This window comes from Agelaius phoeniceus, chromosome 11, assembly GCF_051311805.1.
Source record: "Agelaius phoeniceus isolate bAgePho1 chromosome 11, bAgePho1.hap1, whole genome shotgun sequence".
Classification (NCBI taxonomy): Eukaryota; Metazoa; Chordata; class Aves; order Passeriformes; family Icteridae; genus Agelaius; species Agelaius phoeniceus.
The window spans coordinates 15728959-15748722 of record NC_135275.1 but is presented as its reverse complement, the minus strand read 5'-3'; the positions used below and the strand labels follow the sequence as shown (position 1 = coordinate 15748722).

General features: G+C 41.0%; 1 protein-coding gene across 1 annotated transcript in view; it reads right to left on the bottom strand.

Annotated features, from left to right (window-relative positions):
- Positions 1 to 19764, bottom strand: part of PTPRG (protein tyrosine phosphatase receptor type G) — a 394652-nt gene that overhangs the window by 161335 nt on the left and 213553 nt on the right. The window contains exon 4 of the mRNA XM_077184351.1: positions 16484 to 16632. Within this exon, the coding sequence (XP_077040466.1) occupies positions 16484 to 16632 (149 nt within the window). The remainder of the gene's footprint in view (positions 1 to 16483; positions 16633 to 19764) is intronic.

The window sequence follows — 19764 nt, the reverse complement described above, 5'->3', positions numbered from 1 at the left end:
GTGACACAAACCTGGATTCCTGGCACAGAACAAGGAATATGAATGCACCTTTCTAAGCACCACCCATGGGAACCCCTCTGCCACGTGTGGCTCCAGCATTACACACGGTCAGGAGCTCTCTGTAATGGGAGGCACATGGCAGTGGAATGTTGCTGGAACTCTGTGTGATTCAAAGAGCTTACTGCAGCATTATTACAGCAATCTTTCAGCATGCTTTTACTCCCCAACCTCTCCCCATTTTAACAAAACAATCCTAAGCCTTTATTAACAACGGGGTTTAATGAAAACCATACATTTCATGATGAGTATTTGGTCATGCATGGGAGATTTGTTTGGAATCAGGATCACTTCTCTCTAGGAATATGACGGGAGATTAAATCATTAAAAATGTATAGTCTGTAATTAGTTTATCATTGCCAGAATTGCAGGAATATTTTCCAACATAAAACTGATGCCACCAGCAAGAGATCATTTTGAAAGATCAATGTTGCTGAGATATCAAAAAACAAAGTAATTAGGAGACAGCAGGCATGCTGTTCTCCTCTGCACTTCTTTTTAGTTCCTTTTTTTCTTTTTGTAGACAGAGACACATGCATGCACATATAGACATAGATAAAAGCTATGTAACTCACTCCTTATAAATGCAACCAGTGATGGGACAGACTCTATGAGCCACAGAAACACTATTAGTGATTGTCTTAACTGACATGGTGATGTAAGATTATTCTGAAGCCATCTTCCAAGCCTTGAGGATTTATACTAACTGCATAATTCTGGGGAAAGCAGAGAAAGCGAAGCTAACAGGATCTTGGTATTAGTTAATTATGGCACTGCAATATTTTCACCGGAGGCATTTTAGAAATAAACTGCAGTACAGTGATGCTGTTTGTATTGCAATAGTTAAGGTGGTTTCAGACCATAAATTATAAACCTCATTTTTCAGATTTTATGACAGGGCTATAAAGAAGGAACCAGCCCTAGCCAGTTTTCTTTTATGACATAAAAAATTAGCTATTTGAAAGCTATACATTTATGCATGAGTTCACTGGTTTCAAATGTTTTTTCCCCTCCCACACTCTTTCCAGCATGGACAAAGCCATGGCCACATCTGATGGCCATTCTCCTCTCCCTCCATACTGTGCCCCAGTCTCTCAGATGTATTGCCACTTAAAATCCGATTATTTTGTTTTCCAGGGGGAATTAAAAATCTTATGTGAGTCAGCATCCCTGGACAACTCTTTGTATGTATTTAGTAAGGAAATATAAAAGCTGTCATTTTCAATATGAGGTTCACAGACCCCTGGGGGACTAATTTAAAGGGGTCTGGAAAAGATAATTAAGAAAAGTCAGTCTACTGTCAGTAGGCTTAAACTCATTGAAAAAGGGCTGACACTTAATCAGGAAAATGACTAGGAGAGTCACAAATAAAAAAATAATAATAAAAAAATCAAACCTTCACTGAAATATTAGATTTTTTTTTTCCAAGGAGAATATGAATTTAAAGCAGCACAGAGGGTTGATGTCAGCTTCCAGTGCAGAGTTTCACTGCAAAGCAGACGTCAGTCCTATGCTCAGAGCTCACAAGCAGCTCTGCCTGTGAATGGAGCAGGGAATTCCCACCACATCCACAGCTCTGCAGTGAGGCCACCACCTCCCCAAGCTGCCACTGAGCCTCCACCCCCTGCCTGTGTGCACGGGCACGTGGAGGCAAACACATCAGCTCAACGCCCTCTGAACAGAAATGGACTTTCTGGATCTTGGTTTCTTTGGAATCTTGTGGATTCCAAAGAGGAAGAAAACGTCCACCATTTTTAATAGACAAAACAGACTGTGCTTGCCTCAGCTGGCCAGTCCTTTGTCCCTTCTGACTGTGGTGGGACAGGCTGCCTGGCAGGCATCTTTCTCTTTGTAGAGACCTCTTTCTACAAGACAGCAGGGTATTTACACAGACACATACCAATGGGACCAGGAGCAAAGAACAAGCTCTTCCTGGACCAACAATTACCTTGATGCTTGTGGGCTTGACTTTTGGGAACTGAGGAAGCCACCATGTACTGACCTGAAACTATCCAGAACCATGAGCCAGGTCCCTTTCCAAATGGGACACAGGTCCCTAAGTCACTTATTATACATTTTTAATATACTTCCCTCTCCTCATTATTATTGCCAAAGAGCTTTATGCAAGCAAGTCTTTCAGCATACAGCTTGGTTTTACACATGCTTCTGAGATAACAGGGAAAATACAATCATTTCACATGACCATTCATTCACATGGCACTGAGACTTTCTAGGTGTGCAAACATCCTTATTTTATGAATTATATATATGTATGTATATATAAATGAGAGAGAATGCAGAGGAAAATCACTTATCAGGTATTAGTCACAACTTCTTGAAAGGGATATAATATTTCTGTTGAAGCGCACTTTAAGTACTTTAAATTGAGATACTGAAACCTCTTCAACATCATTAACCTGCATTGAAAATAATCAATAAATAATCATTTTGCATGTAAGTAGGAAAGACAAATGTCTGATACATTAATTGTGAAACCCCTTCTGTACTAATGGTTGCCATAACCTAGGGGATCGATTCCATTATGGATATTTACAAAGTGACCTATTAGGAATACACAGAAGTATCATTTTTTACATTGATTATCCATCCTTAAAACAGATAGTAATGTATACTTAAATGCTTGGATTGCAAAAATAATTTTTAACCTTTGTTACGTACTCTTTGTTGAAGAGGAAATCGTTTAGACATCATGGTATGAAGAACACAAATTCAATTTATGTCTTAAGAAGAGAGGACAACTATGAATGCGCATAAGAAAAAAAATCTCTGATTCGTAATATTTACCTTGACCACAAATGGTTTTTATCTGAACCCAAGCAAACTATACAGATATTGCTGGGGCATCATAAAATAAATCCATATTGAACTTTTACAAATTCTATCGCCTTTAGAAAACTCCTGAAGCGAAACTCCCCTTCTGAATAGCTCCAGTACAAACCAACATAAACACTAACCCATATGCCTGATGCTGGAGGCAGAACATTTTAATTTGACAAACCTGTCCTGTGTCAAGTTTCCACAGTAAATAGCAGAACTAATGGGGAAGCAACTGCAAATCCAGCCATGAGCTCACAAACAGCCCAAAGGTTACAGCTGAGGGAGATCCCCTCCAGCCACTGCTGTCTGCACCTCAAGGCATGGCACCTGCCTGCCCTCCTGGCATGGGGCAGGGCCACCATGCCCCCAAGGAAAGGAATAACCTCCTCTTTGTGCTCCAAAGCAGAAAAAGTCCATGGGTTACCAGGCTAGCTGGGAATGAGCAGCTGGAAATGGCAGCAAGGCTGCTATCAAGGCTCCGAGCGAGTCAAAGGCTGCTGCAGAGCTGATGTTCTCTGTCTAGGGAAGGCAGGGGAGATGGAAAGGCTGTAGCCACATTGAGAGGACAAACACTTGTGGCTGATGATGGTCACTACTCTCTGGAGAAAATGGAGGTAGCTTAACCTGTGACAGCAGCTTCTTTGAAAAAGTGAGTCTGGTTATCTTCAAGTTGGTTTTACAGCCAAAGGAGAGAAATGGCTTCTTTTATTTGGGTCTATGTGGGGTTCTTCCCATAAAAGAAAGGAAAAATAAACTATGGCCTCCTAGTATATTTAAAAGAAGCTGTCACTAAGTTAACCAAGCCCCAAAGAAGGCACGTAATACCTGCTCTTAGCAAACTCACTTACTGATTATCAGATCAATTTAGTGATTCAGTGAAGTGCCTGTCATCCCTCAAAGCTGTCGCCACACCTGTCAACAAAACCAGGCACCGACTCCTCTCTTAAGGACATAACATGTGTCAAATTGAAGGTCCTATTCAAATCACAGCTTCCTGCCAGTTCTGATATCCTCCTCCATCTTTCATGCCATAATCTTCTTAAAACGAAGAAAACCCACTGGTTATGAAAGTGCTGAATTTTCCACCTGCCAGTGAAGCTGGTGGTGGCACAGTGGGGACAGCAACAGCCCTGCAATGAAGCGCCCGTCAATAATAGAGGCAGAGGTACAAATAATTCCTCTCAGGCACTCAGAGGGCAGCCACAGATCTTTACAGCCTTTATTATAAAAATGATTTTTTGTTAATGTTGTTAGATAAATAGGTTGCTTTCAACATAAGCTTTTTGCCTTGCTAGAGATGACACATATATGTGGTGCAGTCAGGGAAGTGATATTGTCCTGTTGAATGTATCCTGTCCTTCACACCAGATGTCATCAAAAATAAAATTTCCAGTCCATTTCAATTCATCCAACACACATGCAGTTGGGGAAATCTGGTGAGTACACCCAGAGGAGCAGACCTAAATCTCTTGTGGTATTTATCTACAAATTACTTATTGCATGGGCAATATTTCAACCATGCACACACTATTTCTGTGTCCTGGGATGTGCATTACAATCCCACAAATAGTTCTCTGCAATGAGAAAAGACATGGACTAGCAGGAAACATTAACAGAAAGAAGCAGCATCATGTTTAACCCAGAAACAATTTGGTATTATTAGGGCCTGTGCACAATCTCAATCTACAAAAGCAAAATCTCAGCTGTGCCCAGCTCCTGCTCCTCCTCTTTCCATGAGATAGCAGAGCCAGCATCAGGGAAACTCTAAATTCGAAAAAACTCTTGTATAAAACTCCCTGCCACTGTAAGCACTGCAAAGTCTTAAACCTGTTCAGTATGAGGCCCCATTTTAATCTTCTCAGCATCCTTTCTTTTTAAAGCATAAGCAGATTAAGCTCACTGGGCATCTTTCTTCAGCAATCACCATAAATGCATTTAAATACAGCAAATGAAGAAGGTCCAGTAAGGCTGTAATTAATGCATTATCTCAAATCCCAGATTGCTATAACTTTATAGAAGTAAAGAAATGAATCTAAGAACAGACTTTAAATACTGTTTCAAGGATAAAGTATCGATGTATTGATTTTATGAGTGCCATTATCAGATGGCTATCTCTGGGTGTCAGGTGAATCCATTCACTGCTAGAAAGACACACCAGGTTGTCAAGGCCTGACAATTATCCTTACTAATTATTACTCTCCTACTGCCTTTTTTCAGTTCCAGCTTCTGACTGCTGCCAAATTATTCCTTGTAGCATTACCAGCATGCTTTCCACTGCTACCTCACTTAAGTATGATGGGAAAACATCTGAACTAACTCTGCTAATAATGCAGCAATATTATGTCAGAGATCATGTGTGGCAAGTGTTAAGCAAACCAAAACGGTTTGCTAGGAAGCTTTCTTTGAAATGAGAGCTTCTCTTTTTCTACAGAAAATATTAATTTCCTCTGACATCGTCTCATAAGAGCTGCATCTGAGCTTTCATATATTTCATATTTCTTTTCTTTAAAATGGACCAACACAACAGCCATTTCAGCTGCAAAAATCCAGAAACTGCTGCTTTCACTTTCTTGAAAGACTAACTTGTAACACTGTAATCCCATACCCTGGAAATACAGCAATTCCCTTCCAGGGAACACACAGCTCAATGCAGGTGTTCACAATGCCACACAAGGAACAGAACAGAAACATATTATCAGAAGCAACACAAGGAATATGCATTTTCAGACTTGACCAGCTTGGGTCTTGGTCTTGCTACTGCTAAACTGTCAGATAAATCAGCATATGGTTCATTCAGTGGGAGGGCTACCAGGCTTTCAGAAATGGTATTCCAGCAACAGCAGACTGTAGCTTCCAGCATCACTGAGTAAAGAGCTCATGCTTTAACATCAGGGACTGGTATGCATGAAGGTCTCTACTTCAGGCATTTGCATTTTTCCTAGTTAAACAGGAACCAAGGGGAATATTAGATGAGGTTGAAGAGAAGAACATAACTATGGATTTGAGGATGGGTGACTCAATTTATGTTCAGGAAATACTCAGTTTTACTTTTACTCTCTTGAAATTTTATCTTTTGAATGTAGCTCATTAAGTGAGTGCTCACATTCCTGCCTCCCAAACAGAAAAAGAACTCTCAAGGCAAAGAATTTCAAATGAATCTTTTTCAAAATTGTCCTGTTATTGTCCATCTCCTATTTTGAACTGGATGTAATGACAATTTTTTTTCTCAAGAGATATTATTGTCCTGTCTGGAACATGCCACCTCAGGATCAAATGTGTCACTCAACCCAGCAAGCCACCCTCTCCCTCCAGAGCACTAACCTGCCCTAGGAGGACACAGACCACAGAGAAAGGAGCACAGGATTCCCCACTCAACCAAAGTTGATGAGAAATGAAGCAAAAGAGGCTTTCCTCTTCTTTTCAAATGAATTTTGTAATTTTCACTACTCATCTGAGGGTAGTTTTGCATTTAAAAAAGCTTAAAAAAGCTAAACCTTCTACTCTTTGAAAACCCCTTGAGCACTGCATGCAGGCACTGAGTATTGAATTTATCTTATTTGTAGGCACTACTGCCTTGAAGGAATGGAAGGGCTTTATGTAGGTATAAAAAAAAAACTAAAATCACCCTTACAGTGATCTGGTTCACGTAAAGAGCAAACACAAGCACTACTGCAGTTCTGAACTTCAAAACATAGAAAGCAGTAAAAATGTATATAAGGGCAAAAATTACAAAATTAGAGAAATTTCATCCATTTATGGCACGATCAAATCCCTAAGATCTCTCTCTCCCTTTCATAACAAATGTGTGAGAGATGTTGTACTAATGCATGTTTTTATTTTTCAAATTACACTCACCACTCGGGGTGAGCAAATTTGCTTCTCCACCCTTCATTTGGTCCTCAAGAGTCTGCAAAAAGTCTGTAAAAATTCAAATCTGCCCCCAGTCCCAGAGAAGAATGATTCATCCCTAATTTAGTAAGGAAACACTCTCAATCTACTTTTCCTGGACAATCAACAATCCCATCTGGAGAAACTAATGCTCTTTCAGCAGACCAGGTGCCATTTTCTGTGCTTGAAGAAACCATTAACAAACTGTTGGCCCACTGTAGGGGGAAAAGCTCTTTCCCACCTGGTAATGGTATTTCTAGCTTCAGTGGGAAGCTTTCTTACACATGTGTAGATCAGAGCTATGTTTTATTAAAAAACCTGACTGAATGGTCAATGACCAACAATAGCCAAGTGTCTTTGTGGGATATGCTACCAAAGGCAGAGAACAGTGAGGCTGCAGCCATTTCCTGGAAATACCAACCCTCTTTGCCTCCTCTCTGAAGCCAGAGGACAAAGGAAAGCCCCTTCTGCAGCCCGCCAGCCTAGATGGGACAGTGACAGAAAAGGACATTACTGGCCTTTCATAGAATGTGATGGAAAGCCCAACTATTTAGGCAAAAAAGAATGTTTCTTATTAAGCCACATAGAGAAACAGGAAGCAAGAGGACACATATTCAGGGATACAACTATTTTCAACAAATTCTTTTTCCTGTATGGAAAGATGAGAGTCTCAAAGCATGAGCAAACACGTACATTTTTTTCTTGTTTTCAGCTACTTGATTTTTATTTCATTTCCACCAGACAGTAAATTCTAGCTGTATTTTAGATCTTTTTTCTACTTTAGTTAACCCTCCTATCCTGTCAGAAAATACAATGTCTTTGAACTGGGAAAATAACAAGGATTAAGCTCAGATTGCTGCATCCTGGAGCAGGAATTCCTCTGGGGCAGGTGCTGCACAGACCCACCAAAGGGATATTCTTTATCCCAAAGAGCTTTTAGATTCAATATAAGAAACTGCTAAGGGATTCAGGTGGAAGGGCAAGAAGGTAACTATGGTACTACTGATCAGCACAGTCCACAATGAATATATTTCACTGCCTGTTCCCCCTTAGAATTAAAAAACCTTTTGGTGACCTGCATTGGAAAATCAGTTCTAATGAAAAACCTTTCTGGATACACAAATAAGCAGACAAGAAGATGCATCTTCCTTTCTGGTTTACACAAGCTTTTGGTAGTCATCCCTTATAATGCAGTTCTTTAACACGTGATAAAATGACAAAAAAGAAGTGTCTGAATAAATGTACTGAATTTTTTCACAGCAAAACCCATGTCTGACGTAATTTATTCTCTTGGCACAAAATTATAGCAACTGTTTAGAATTCTTCAGGAAAAAAACCCCAAACAAAACCCAAAAGAAGTAAAATGCAATCAGTAAAGCACCAGTATAATAGATAATTTAAATAATTTCTTGCTTGCTGCCTTAAATCATGATTAACATTAGTGAAATCCATTCTGATTGTTTGAGTCCCAGTGAAATGGCTTCCACGGGAAATACTTTCTGACAGCTACCAGCCAGCCCATTAACCACATTAAGGTTTTGTTGCAACACATTTGTGCAATGTTTCTTTTATCCTTCACACCCCTAAATATTATCCCTCTATTTTATTTCCAGAGAGCCTGTTGGTATAATCCTGAAGGGTCACACATCTCCAGGGGAAGACATCCCCAAGACTGCTGGACTTGCCCAATGGAAAGGGGCTGTGCTGAGCACTTATCAAGTCTCACATGTTCCTAACCAAGATGCCAGGACCCTGATGGGCAGCCAGGCTGGCACAGCATGGAGTGTGCACCTGCTCTAGTGCTCAGAGCCCACAGCCCAGACACACCTGAGGGACCTGCAGCTCCCCTCCCTGCAAGCCTCACACGCTTCATGGCTGTGCACTGCAACCTGAAAAAACTGCCTTCTGGCATTTAGGTTCCCAAACTTCAAAAGCTACGAGCAAGTCTCAAAAACTTGGCTCCCTGTTTAAGATTGTGGCCATCTCCACTGAGAGTAATTAACCAGCCCCTTTAAGAGCTGAAGGAGCAAGTTTCTTCTGCAGCACTGCTGAAGCCTCCTTTTCTACCCACACTAAGTGCTTCTGTCCAAGATGTGTTTGATGCTGAGGTTCAGCTGACTCCTCACCTCACCTCTAACCCAGGTTAGAAAGCCTCAGTGCACAGCCTCCCTACCTGCACTCACCTCTCACAATCTCTGCTGGGGAAAGGAACCTGACACAAGTGTAAAGAGAACAGCTCATGCTAAACATCCTTTCAAGCTGACCAAAGTTCTGGCCTGTTCGTTACAGTCAGGGCCAAATGAAGCCACCTCCTCATAATGAACCCCTTTTCCTTGAGGGAGACTGCTAGACACTCTCACATGGCAGCTACCTAACATGCTGAGGCAGCAGAAAGAGCTACCACCTGCTGTCCTCTTCCTTCTCCTCCCATAATCAAGTAACTTTTCCAGAAGAACAGAATTTAGTAAGCTCTCCCAGGTTTTTTCCCCCTTTTTTATCATACTGAATGCCCAGAGCAAATGCCAGTAAATCCAGGGGACTAAGTACACAGGAAGCTCAGCATGCAGAGCTCACCTTTACAGCTGGGGAGAGACAGTCCCATTTTTCTAACTCAGACAATACTACATTTCAAGTAACAATCCTATTGAATCTGCTACCTTTCATTAAAGTAGCTCTTACAACTCTGTAAAATCCTCCAACCTTTGTATTGATTTTTTTTCTCCTATTCAAAATAACTCTCCTTTACAACAAGAGCTGGCTGTCAGCCTCTTATCTCTTATTTTCACCCCATCTGATCCTCCTTCTCCTTGTCAGTCTTTTCAGATTCCAATTAATCATGTAGAAAATCAGGGACTTATGTTAAGAAGAATGTAGAACTCTTAGCTCATCATTAATATACTGTAATTGCAGTGTAGTGCTACTGCCTCTGACCTTTTCAACAAGTCAGTCGAAATCCTTTGGGGGAAGCAGGACATTCCCAGCCACGATGAAAAGGGTTATCTCTGATTCATGCTACTGGATAGTTATTTCAAAATAAAACTCCAGATGCATTGTAACATTTGTAATTCAGTCTAGAAATTACTGGGGCCTGGCAGACAGCAGGAAGATGCAACCATAAAACCAAACTGCTGTTCTATTCTTAAATTTTGTCTGAGCCTCTACATGAACAGTCCCAGGATACACTAACCCCTCCACTAAACATATTTAATTTCAGACCATCCTCTCCTGTTTCTTCCTAATTATCATGGGACATTCACGGAAAAGATCAGCCAGATGGAGACTAAATATTTCACTACTATAAGATGGAGCATTCTGCACTAAAATGGAACCTTGATTACAATAAAGTCATTAATTAAAGTCTCAACTGACTCTTCTGTCAGTATATGGGAGACACTAAAGACAACTGAGAGGAGGCAGTGCAGCAGCTACACTAAGGAAAATAAAACAGTAAACCAGACAGTGATAAGATGGTGTTTAATTTCCACTACTCACAGTGAAACAAGACGGAAACTCAGCGATGTGTTCAATATATCCATCCATTTTATGTTTTCAAAATGATGACACACTGCTTTCCTGACAATGAGAAACTTGAACAAGATTTAAAAGCAGTGAAGAGCAAGAAGGAGCAAAGCCTAGAGACTAGAATAAAATCTTTATATCCTAGGAGATAAGATGGAGATGTAGATTTGGCTTTTTAGATAAGACAGAGACACGGATGTGGCTTTTTAGCACATTCTATGTTTAGAGTATTTTATGGCTATCTGGACCCTTGAAGACTGTGGGGAAAGGGGAGAGAGAAGACTGTAAGAAAACCAAAAAAAACCCCATCCTGTGTCATTTTGAAGAAAAAGAAATTAAATGTGAAAATCCCCAAGCCATTTACTTGTCCGAATTATTAAGTCAGAGGTGCTGTAAGAAATGCAGATGGAATAAGCAGAGTATGCTAAATTCCCTGGACACTCTACAGCATAGACAGCATGAGCATGGAGCCAAATCCTCAACCAGAGTTCCACCAGCACATCTCCCATCAAAGTTACTGGGAGCTCTAAGTATCCCTTTATAGTGTGGATTTGGTCCTTGGAGAGAATATTGCACTAAAATTACTTCAGACAGTCATAGTATCTCACTGTGATATAGTCCCAATGGTCCTTTTTAGGTCCTCCTATAATTTTTTGACTTCTACTTTGCTACATCCTGCCAGATGGAGGTATGGAAATTAGAAGAGCAACAAGTAAACAAAATATAAGGAAATAAACCCAACACTGGCTCCCTGTTTCATAATTAATCTTTACTTGTGCTTGAAATCAGCACCAGAGATCTTTGCAAAATTACAATTACCAGATATGCTGGATGCCAGAAATAATAAACCCAGCTGCAATACAGAGTGTTAGTTCTCTCCTGTATAGGAAGAGAACATGCTGTGGTATGTTCATCATTTAATGTCATAAAGTGTGTGCAAATCTAAACAGAGTCACAGCTGGACCAAGAGTAAAATTACAGAACATAAATGGTCCCATTTCTAACATTACAAAGTAAATATTCCCTGCCATTCATAGCTGGACAGAAGGCTGGATGTATATGGTAAGTTATTCCAGGTGTGACAGAAAGTCTTAATATTCAGGATAAAACAAAAAAAACACCCAACCTAGTAAACTGAGTAACTAATCTTAGCTTATTCTATTCTTACTATGCTTAGTAATAAAGGTTTTTGTGCACTGAATACCACTCATTTCTTCTACTTTTATGACACTGATTGTGATCAGCCTGTGATAATAAATACTATCAGAATTTAGGTAATATAATGAGAGGTAGAACAGTACACAATGATAAACTCTGGCAAGGTTATCTGAGCATTCAAATTAGAGCAACTAATTGTAGATCTAGACCACACATACGTCAGTATGTAGATTCAAAGAGAAAAAGAAGAAAATCAAAGAAGTAGCAAGAACAAAGACACCATTAGAACCTGGAAAGTCTTCTAATAAACACACTTGAAGAGCAGCAAGAATTGTTAATGCAAATGATTGTTTTGTAATAATAAATTAATAAAGTCAATACAGAAACATAATGTAAAAGCTTGTTAATTGACATAAGAGGGTGTCAGCTCTTCATTTTCTGCAGGATGGTTTGTGAGGGTGATGGTTTTTTTGGTTGTTTTGTTTGGTTGGTTGTTTTGTTTGGTTGGGGGGGGGGGGTGCCCATTTTTTTTGTTGTTGTTGTTTTTTTTTTTTAATTAATGGCAAAGAACTTGAGATTTCCAAAAACATGCATGTTGGTACTTGTGGGTATAAAATCACATTGCTCTTTCAGAAGCAATTTAGCCTAAACAGTGCAAGTTTGCTCATGTAAGAGTAAAAGGATGAGGTCTCTATGGCATATTGCAGTATGGTCCTTGGAATAAGATACTCATTTACTAAATAAATTACTGTATAGTACTGTATAATGGTGTTCACATTATAACTGACAATTAGCACCATTAAAGAGAACGCTCATAAACAGCCAAAGCTCACATCAAATTAACACAACCATGATTAAAATCACTCTTCTGATTTCTGCTCTTCACAGAAATAAGCGGCATTTTGCATAAAAATTACTAGGAGGCAGCTAAGAAAAAATTAAAAAAATAACCCCATGGTTATGCTGGGATGGTGGTACCTCACTCCAGCAGCACAGAGAGCACTGCCACATCAGCTCCTCACTTGCTATGAAATATTAAGCATGGGGTTTCCCTCGGAGCAGCCAGCCAGCACAGTGAGCCCTGCCTGCTGCTGGGAACCAGTTTGGTGGCACGGGAGATTAAAGTGCTGCAATTACTCCTCTTGGCTCTAATGAGGGAAACCCGGGTTCTCTCCTGGCCTGAGGGAAGCTCATCTTCTTTATTTTAATTTTGTCACTTTTCCACTTAAGTGGTTTCTAGCATTTGCATGTCCACTTATAATGCTGCGGTTTCAGAAAGAAAAAAATAACCTGAGGAATTATAGTGGAGAAGAACAATAACAAAATACAAAGGAGTCAGCAATTCATTAAAATTTAGAAAATGCAACATTAAAAACTTTTCTTAACTCTAAGGGGAAAAAAAAAAGAGAGAGCCTTTTTCTAAACTGGCACAGAGCCCATGTCCTCATTAGGATTCACACTCCACTCACACAGCAATACACTAATGGTATCACTTTAATGCAGCATCACAGCACTACTTCCTGGCCTCACCCAGATATTGCTTGCAAAGTGGCAAGAAAGAGGGGAAAAAGAAGTTTCTAGTGAATGCCAGGCCTGGTATCATTCTGGATGTACGTGGAAGTTTGAAGCACATGGACATCTCTGATCATGAATGCTGCTTCAGAGAAAGCCAAACTCATAATGGCTTCATAAAGATCAAGTATCACTAAGGAAAATCTAATCAATAAATAAGCAATCAGGACCACATAATGAAAGAATACCATTACATGTGCCATAGTTTAAAAAGAAGTCACAATATGCTACATTAAAGTACTGCAAGATAATATGCCTTTGATCCAACATGCCTTTAAAGCAGGAAACAAAAGGATGTTCTCATATATCTTACTAACTAATTTAACATATAAATCATAAAAAAATATGATCCAGATGGGCTTCAGTGAAGGAAACCAATTAACGTAGACAGCCTTACCATCTGACACATTAGTTGTAATAATAAAGACCAAACAACATGGTCAAACAATAATGCTCTGTATTAGATCTGACATTTCTAATTAGTTTCTGTATCCTCTTCAAGAAAAAAGACTACCAGCAAGCACTTTGTTTCCCAGAGGAAAAAACTTCTAAACTTAATGTGCACAGATCTCATTCTATGGATGAAGCAGATCTATCTGTGTTCCCTTGGGATGTGCTTTGGCACTAATGGGTTTTGCATAGTCCACATCTGGTTGCAAAATAAAGAGTCAGAAAACATTTCCTTTCAGCTGCATTGCCACTGTAACTGCTGCAGATCTGGAATGCCAATACCTGCACACTGCTGTAAGCTTTTCCTGCGCCCAGAAGAAATCAGAAGAATCAGAAGAATCAGAATGGTTTAGGCTTTGCTTTCTGTAGGACAGAATTTTGGTTTATCCTTTCCACAGCCTCCCTAGAAATGCTACTTCTCAAATGAAGAAGTGTGTTTTTGGCACAGACCTCCCAGCATCAGGCAATTGGGGTTGCATCAGACAGTTGCAAGCTGCACCACAATTAGCATTACAAATTAAAAGCCCCACTGAGAATACATGTACAGTTACTGTTTGAGAACTCCAATCCCAACTATTTAGACAGGTTTTGCATCTATCATCAATAACGACTCAATTTTATCACCTTAGACCTATTGGACCCTCCAAAATCCACCCACAGAAATCCTTTGCACCACACAACTGAAAATCAGAATTCTTGTGTAGGAGGTAGATAGCAACACAACAGGGAAAGGCTTGATTTGGAAACTGTTCTTCCTTAACAAAAAAAAAAAAGTAAAGGAATGGCTGTGGGAATTCTGCTAATGTCATCATATCAAGGAAGGCCAGAGGTCCATGTCATTGCAACAAACACAAATGACTTAGAAATCATTAGGATTAACACTAAAACTATCCGATCCAGCAATTTCTTTTGCTCAGCATTCATAAACAAGCAAAAATAACATAAACAAAGGCAGTCTCCCCCCAGTTTTCAAGTTAATATTCTAAACAACTGAATAAGGAGACCATAAGAAAATTATTTCTTAGAAACTTGCTTATTTCCACAGTACAAGAACTTCCATTCATCAAGCCACCATCAAATAGCCTTGGAATCCTAAGAAAGCTTTTCTGAAGTAGAAATACTATTTTTGACCTAAACAAGAAGGCCCAGGTTTTTTCACCTCCCCCACTCCCCCAAATTTCAGAAGAGGAGTTGATTTGCTCTATAGATTTCCTGAGTGCATCATCCTGAGGTTTACAAACACCAGTATTGCCAACTGAGATAGACAAGGCAGCATGACAGTGTTTGAGCCTTTGCTCCATCTGCTCAGGGGTGGCCTCTTGTGAGAAATCACAGCTACATCAAGGAGATGATAATGGAAAAGCTCATTAAAAAGAAGACAAAAATAAAATCTCTGCCTCTCAGAAAATCTAGCATACAGGTACACAATTGGGATACAAAAACCAAGTTCTAATTCTTGTGTGATGGGGCAGTTTGAACAGGCAGGTGATAATTGGAGGTTTTGATAAAGTACCGGTCTATGACAGCCTCCCTTTGAGCTTTAGAAGCCTCTTCCCACCTCCTGATAAACGTGACTTGGCTAAAACCTCATGTGATGAATTATGGCAAGCTAGGGGGTGAATCAAGTCCCAAGACCACCACTTCTGCTCACCCATGAATTTTCTGGGAAAGCAAGCACAGCTCCCTGCAACCTGCTCAGGATCCACATGCCACACTTGGGAACTGCATATCTGCTTACCCACAGGCAAAGGTAATCCCAGATAACCTCTTGTTTATCTCACCATGCAAACCTTGACTATCAAGTGAAAACTATCAACAAACTCTGTTGACACAGAAAACATGGCAGTGACGAAAGAGCAACCTGGGGCTACTGCTCACCATCCAAGACCCAACAGCACCCAGCTCCCTGCCTGCACTCAGGGCCCTCCTCCAAAGGCACATCCCTGCAGCCACTGCTCACAGGTGCCTGGCTCTGAGCCCATCTGAAGCCATGTCCCTGCAGCCACTGCTCACAGGTGCCTGGCCCTGTGCTCTGACCTGGCCCATCTGAAGCCATGTCCCCACAGTCACTGCTCACAGGTGCCTGGTTCTGAGCCCATCTGAAGCCATGTCCCGGCAGCCACTGCTCACAGGTGCCTGGCCCTGTGCTCTGAGCCCATCTGAAGCCATGTCCCTGCAGCCACTGCTCACAGGTGCCTGGCCCTGTGCTCTGAGCCCATCTGAAGCTATGTCCCCACAGTCACTGCACTCAGGTGCCTGGCCCTGTACTCTGAGCCCATCTGAAGCCATGTCCCCACAGTCACTGCTCACAGGTGCCTGGCCCTGTGCTCTGAGCCCATCTGAAGCCATGTCCCCATAGTCACTGCTCACAGGTGCCTGGCCCTGGCTCTGAGCAGGGCTGTGTTCCCAGGGCACTGTGCCTGAGGCCGTCCCTCACTCCTGGGATAGCTGGGCCGCTCTTGGCTGGGACTGGCTCGGGCCCAGCTGGCTCCAACACAGGCAGAGCAAACACAGAGCTGTTTTCATGGATCTATGGAGAGGTCCTGTTAGTGCCAGGCAGGGGACAGCAGCTGAGCCCAGGTAGAGGTCAGGTCCTGTGTGTGGACAATGAGCAATTCCACTGACAGACAGTGGCCTCAGCACGATGGCTCCCAAACTGCCGCTATTTCTTTGAAAGCGTCATGGGAAAGGAAAAGTTTGGAGGACAACGAGGTCACTCGGCAGATATTTGTAAGCAGATCCTCCCACACATGGAAAGCTTATGGGACAAAGGAGAAAAGTGGCTGTTTGCAACTTAACCCATGGGACATGAGAGCTGGCAAGGCCAGCAAAGCAGAGCTCGGAGCTGACATTGCAGAAGCACATGAGAGATGATGGATAGAGTGCTGTGAGGGCCGGAAAGGCCTGCAAAGTGATACATTCACTGAAAGAAACATTGCCCTAGTTCACAGTTGCCTCAGACTACAGCAATACATTCTGATTTTGTTTTCTCTCCACTCACCTCAACGGGGAACCTCTTGCCGTTGATGCTGTGTTCAGAGCCAGCTGATCCATTGCTTTGGCCCCAGTGAAACTCCACTTTCTCTGCCTTGAATCTGCCCGGTAACCCGGCACCACTGACAAAATAATCGTCCTTCAACAGGATAGCAACTGCACACACAGAACAACAAGAAAGAGACTCAGCATAGTTCCTCTGAAACACTTACAGTTTTTGCTCATTATGTCAGAATACTTCTCCTAATGCATGTAAAACGTTGGATCATCATTTTCCTCTTTACGGGGATTGTTAAAAATCAGGTCTGCAAGTAATGTTGGCTAATTCTGGAAGTGATTATGACATTACACAGACTAGAGAAAATCCCAAAGTCCAAATTTCTCAAGGACATTTTGCCCTCCTTATTGGACTTTGATTAAAATTTAAATGGAAACTACATCAAAACCTGTTTAATGTAGTTCCAGAGGGTAATGGCTGACCATGGTCCCTGCCCTTATAAACCCCTCAAGGTCTGTAGATCATAAGTTAAGAAAAGAATGGGTCTCCTGTTTTTTGGATTTCCTCTTTTTTGTTGGTGGGGACCCTGTGCCCTGTCCCACCTCTACTGCTGGACATGCTGGGTGCTTTCCTTAGCCTCCCTGCTCCTCCCCTCTGTAAAATAGGGAGAGTCAAAATAACATTTTTGAGACTTAGTCATGAGACATCTTCATGTCTCAAAACTGTGTTTTATTACAGTAACTCTGATATTATTATTATGTGATTCAATGAGGGTCAGAAAGATCTTCTTTGTATTCTCTTTTCACTTCCAAAACCCTTTGTATTTTATGTAACAATAAAAGCCATAGGTCCAAACAGAGGGCAGAATCATATGGTGGAACCTGGTATATGTTACCAGGGGAGGCCTGTGGTCCAACCAAGAACTGATTCCAGCTTTCAAAAAATTCCTTTCTGCTACTCTCACTACAATATCCCCTTTCTTTCCAGCATCTCCTGGTTTTAATACATACCATTCCTAAAAACTGCTCCCCACAAAATTATTTCTTCTCATCCCTCACAAAAACAGAACAAAAATTTGAATATTGTTTCTGTAAAAGTCATTGCAGACCAGTGCTTGCTGTGCCCAGAATCCTAGAATTTAAGTTTTGGGGTTGATTTTGGAGATTTTTTCTTTTTTAATGGAAATAGCAAAACCCACAAGGATTTCTCTGTGTTCTTGAGCCAACTGTGTCATCACAACAGGAACATTAATATAAATCCAATTTTGTTATGTAAGAAGGAGGATTTTATTCACCACTGGAAAAAAAACAAAAGAAAGCTACTTGTGAAATAAAAGTTATTTCTCTGTTGGTGACTCAGTGCTGCAGGCCAGGCTTTGTGCCCTCCTCTGACAGGGGCCCACAGCAGCATCATCTCAGGTGAAATTTTTCCACACAGCTCAACTTTTAACAGTTTGTGTTAAAACCATCCTAATGTCAGATTGCATGAGATGTTCAGATGTTTCTAAACTGCGCCAGCAAAATCATGAGGCTGTTTTCTTCCTGGATTTCTGCTTCTTTCTGCACTCCCTTTGCATGCAAGTGCTTTGTGGAGGAGGATGGGTGGTGCAGAAGTGGCTATAGGACAGTGCCTGTGTCAGCCAGGGTACTGCTGGTAGTCACTGTCTGCTTACACCAAATCCCTGGAACATGAGTGACTGAAAGCACCACTGCTCCCTACTTCCCTTCAAAAATTCTCAATGAGCTCAGCAGTATTTTAAATGGTGAAACATCTCATTCAATCAGTTAGTTACAAATTCCATAGATGAAATTGTAGGAGATGAGGAATACAGCAAAGCAGATTCGCATGCATCTGTTAAAAACCTCTGAGGAGATTCAGTTGCATCTAATAAATATTTGATAGTTCCCAAATAATTTATGGCTCTGTCAGGGGTCATTTTACTTGTTTTAGATGAATAATTAAAAAGGATAATTAGGAGGATGTACAATCTGGAATGTTCATCTAATTGTTCATTTTACAGTATTTCTTACACTGCTGAGCTGTATGACACATGTTCCCATCACCTTCTCAGCTAAGCAGCATCCCCTTACTGCCAGGAACTTCCCTCCTTTTTCTGTGACCCCAGGTATTCAGGACTGAAAGAACTAAAAATCACTTTACTGGGCTTTGGGAGCCACTGCTTTTATCCCAGGATTTGTGTAGAGTGCAAGGAATCAACTCCCAAAGCCCACTGACTTAAAATACTACATAATTGAGATTAAAAACCCAAAGAAAATGGTGTGCAGCCACCAGGACCACAATTGTGTGATGCCATTTTCAGGTTCAGGGCTGGTGTTGGATGCCCATCACCCCTGTGAGTGTAGGAACAAACCTGGACTCAAAGCAGCTCTTCCCCTGCCCTAGCAGAGCAGCTCTGATGGTCAGGACCAGCCAGAATGATGCACATTATTACACAGGATATTTAACAACAGTTCTGGCAGAAATTTAAGTAAGATTTTCTAAGCAGAATTCTCCTCATTTTAGTTTTGGTATGACCATAACTAATGCAAATACAACTATGAAATGTGTATATCCTCCAAGTGATCTCTATCACTTAATACTATGGTCAGCTACTCTAGTGAAGAAATTGAACCCATGTTAGTGCCTTTGCCAATGTAATTGTGCACAAAAGCACTTCTAGTCAAGACAGAGACCTATAAAATCCATTGATATTTTCTGAATAAAACACTGTTTTCTGTACATTGTCTGCTCTTTACCTGGTAGAGAGGGAGAAATAAATAAGAAAGAGCAGAACAAATCTAAACAGAATTACCTTTCAGAGCCTAAAAATAATTCATTGTCCAATCATTTTAAAAAAAATTACTAGGTCTTACAGCCATAACAATAACCCAAGCAGCATATTTCCTGCCAGTTAATGAGCATTAAGGTTAAGGGCCTTTAGCTTTCCCAGGGACCCCTGTCTCTTTAAACCAGACATTAATTGCTGAGAAATGCCCTCTACATCCATCACCATTTCTTAAACAGTTATTTAGTTTACTGTCTCTGTCAGTCTGCAATATGAAGGTCTTGTGTGGCCATCTGCTCCAAGACTCTGCTGCCAAAATGCATCGCGATTTATGGCACAGTCGGCCTCTATCTTCTACCCACAAGCCAAAACATCCTACTTGGTGTGCTGCTCTGCCACTTACCACCTTAAAAATTAAAGCCAGGCAAGTTTCTTCAAAAGGTCGGAAAACCAAGAAAAGGAATGGGACTTGATAAAACATGGGAGGAGTCAGGAGCTCAGCAGA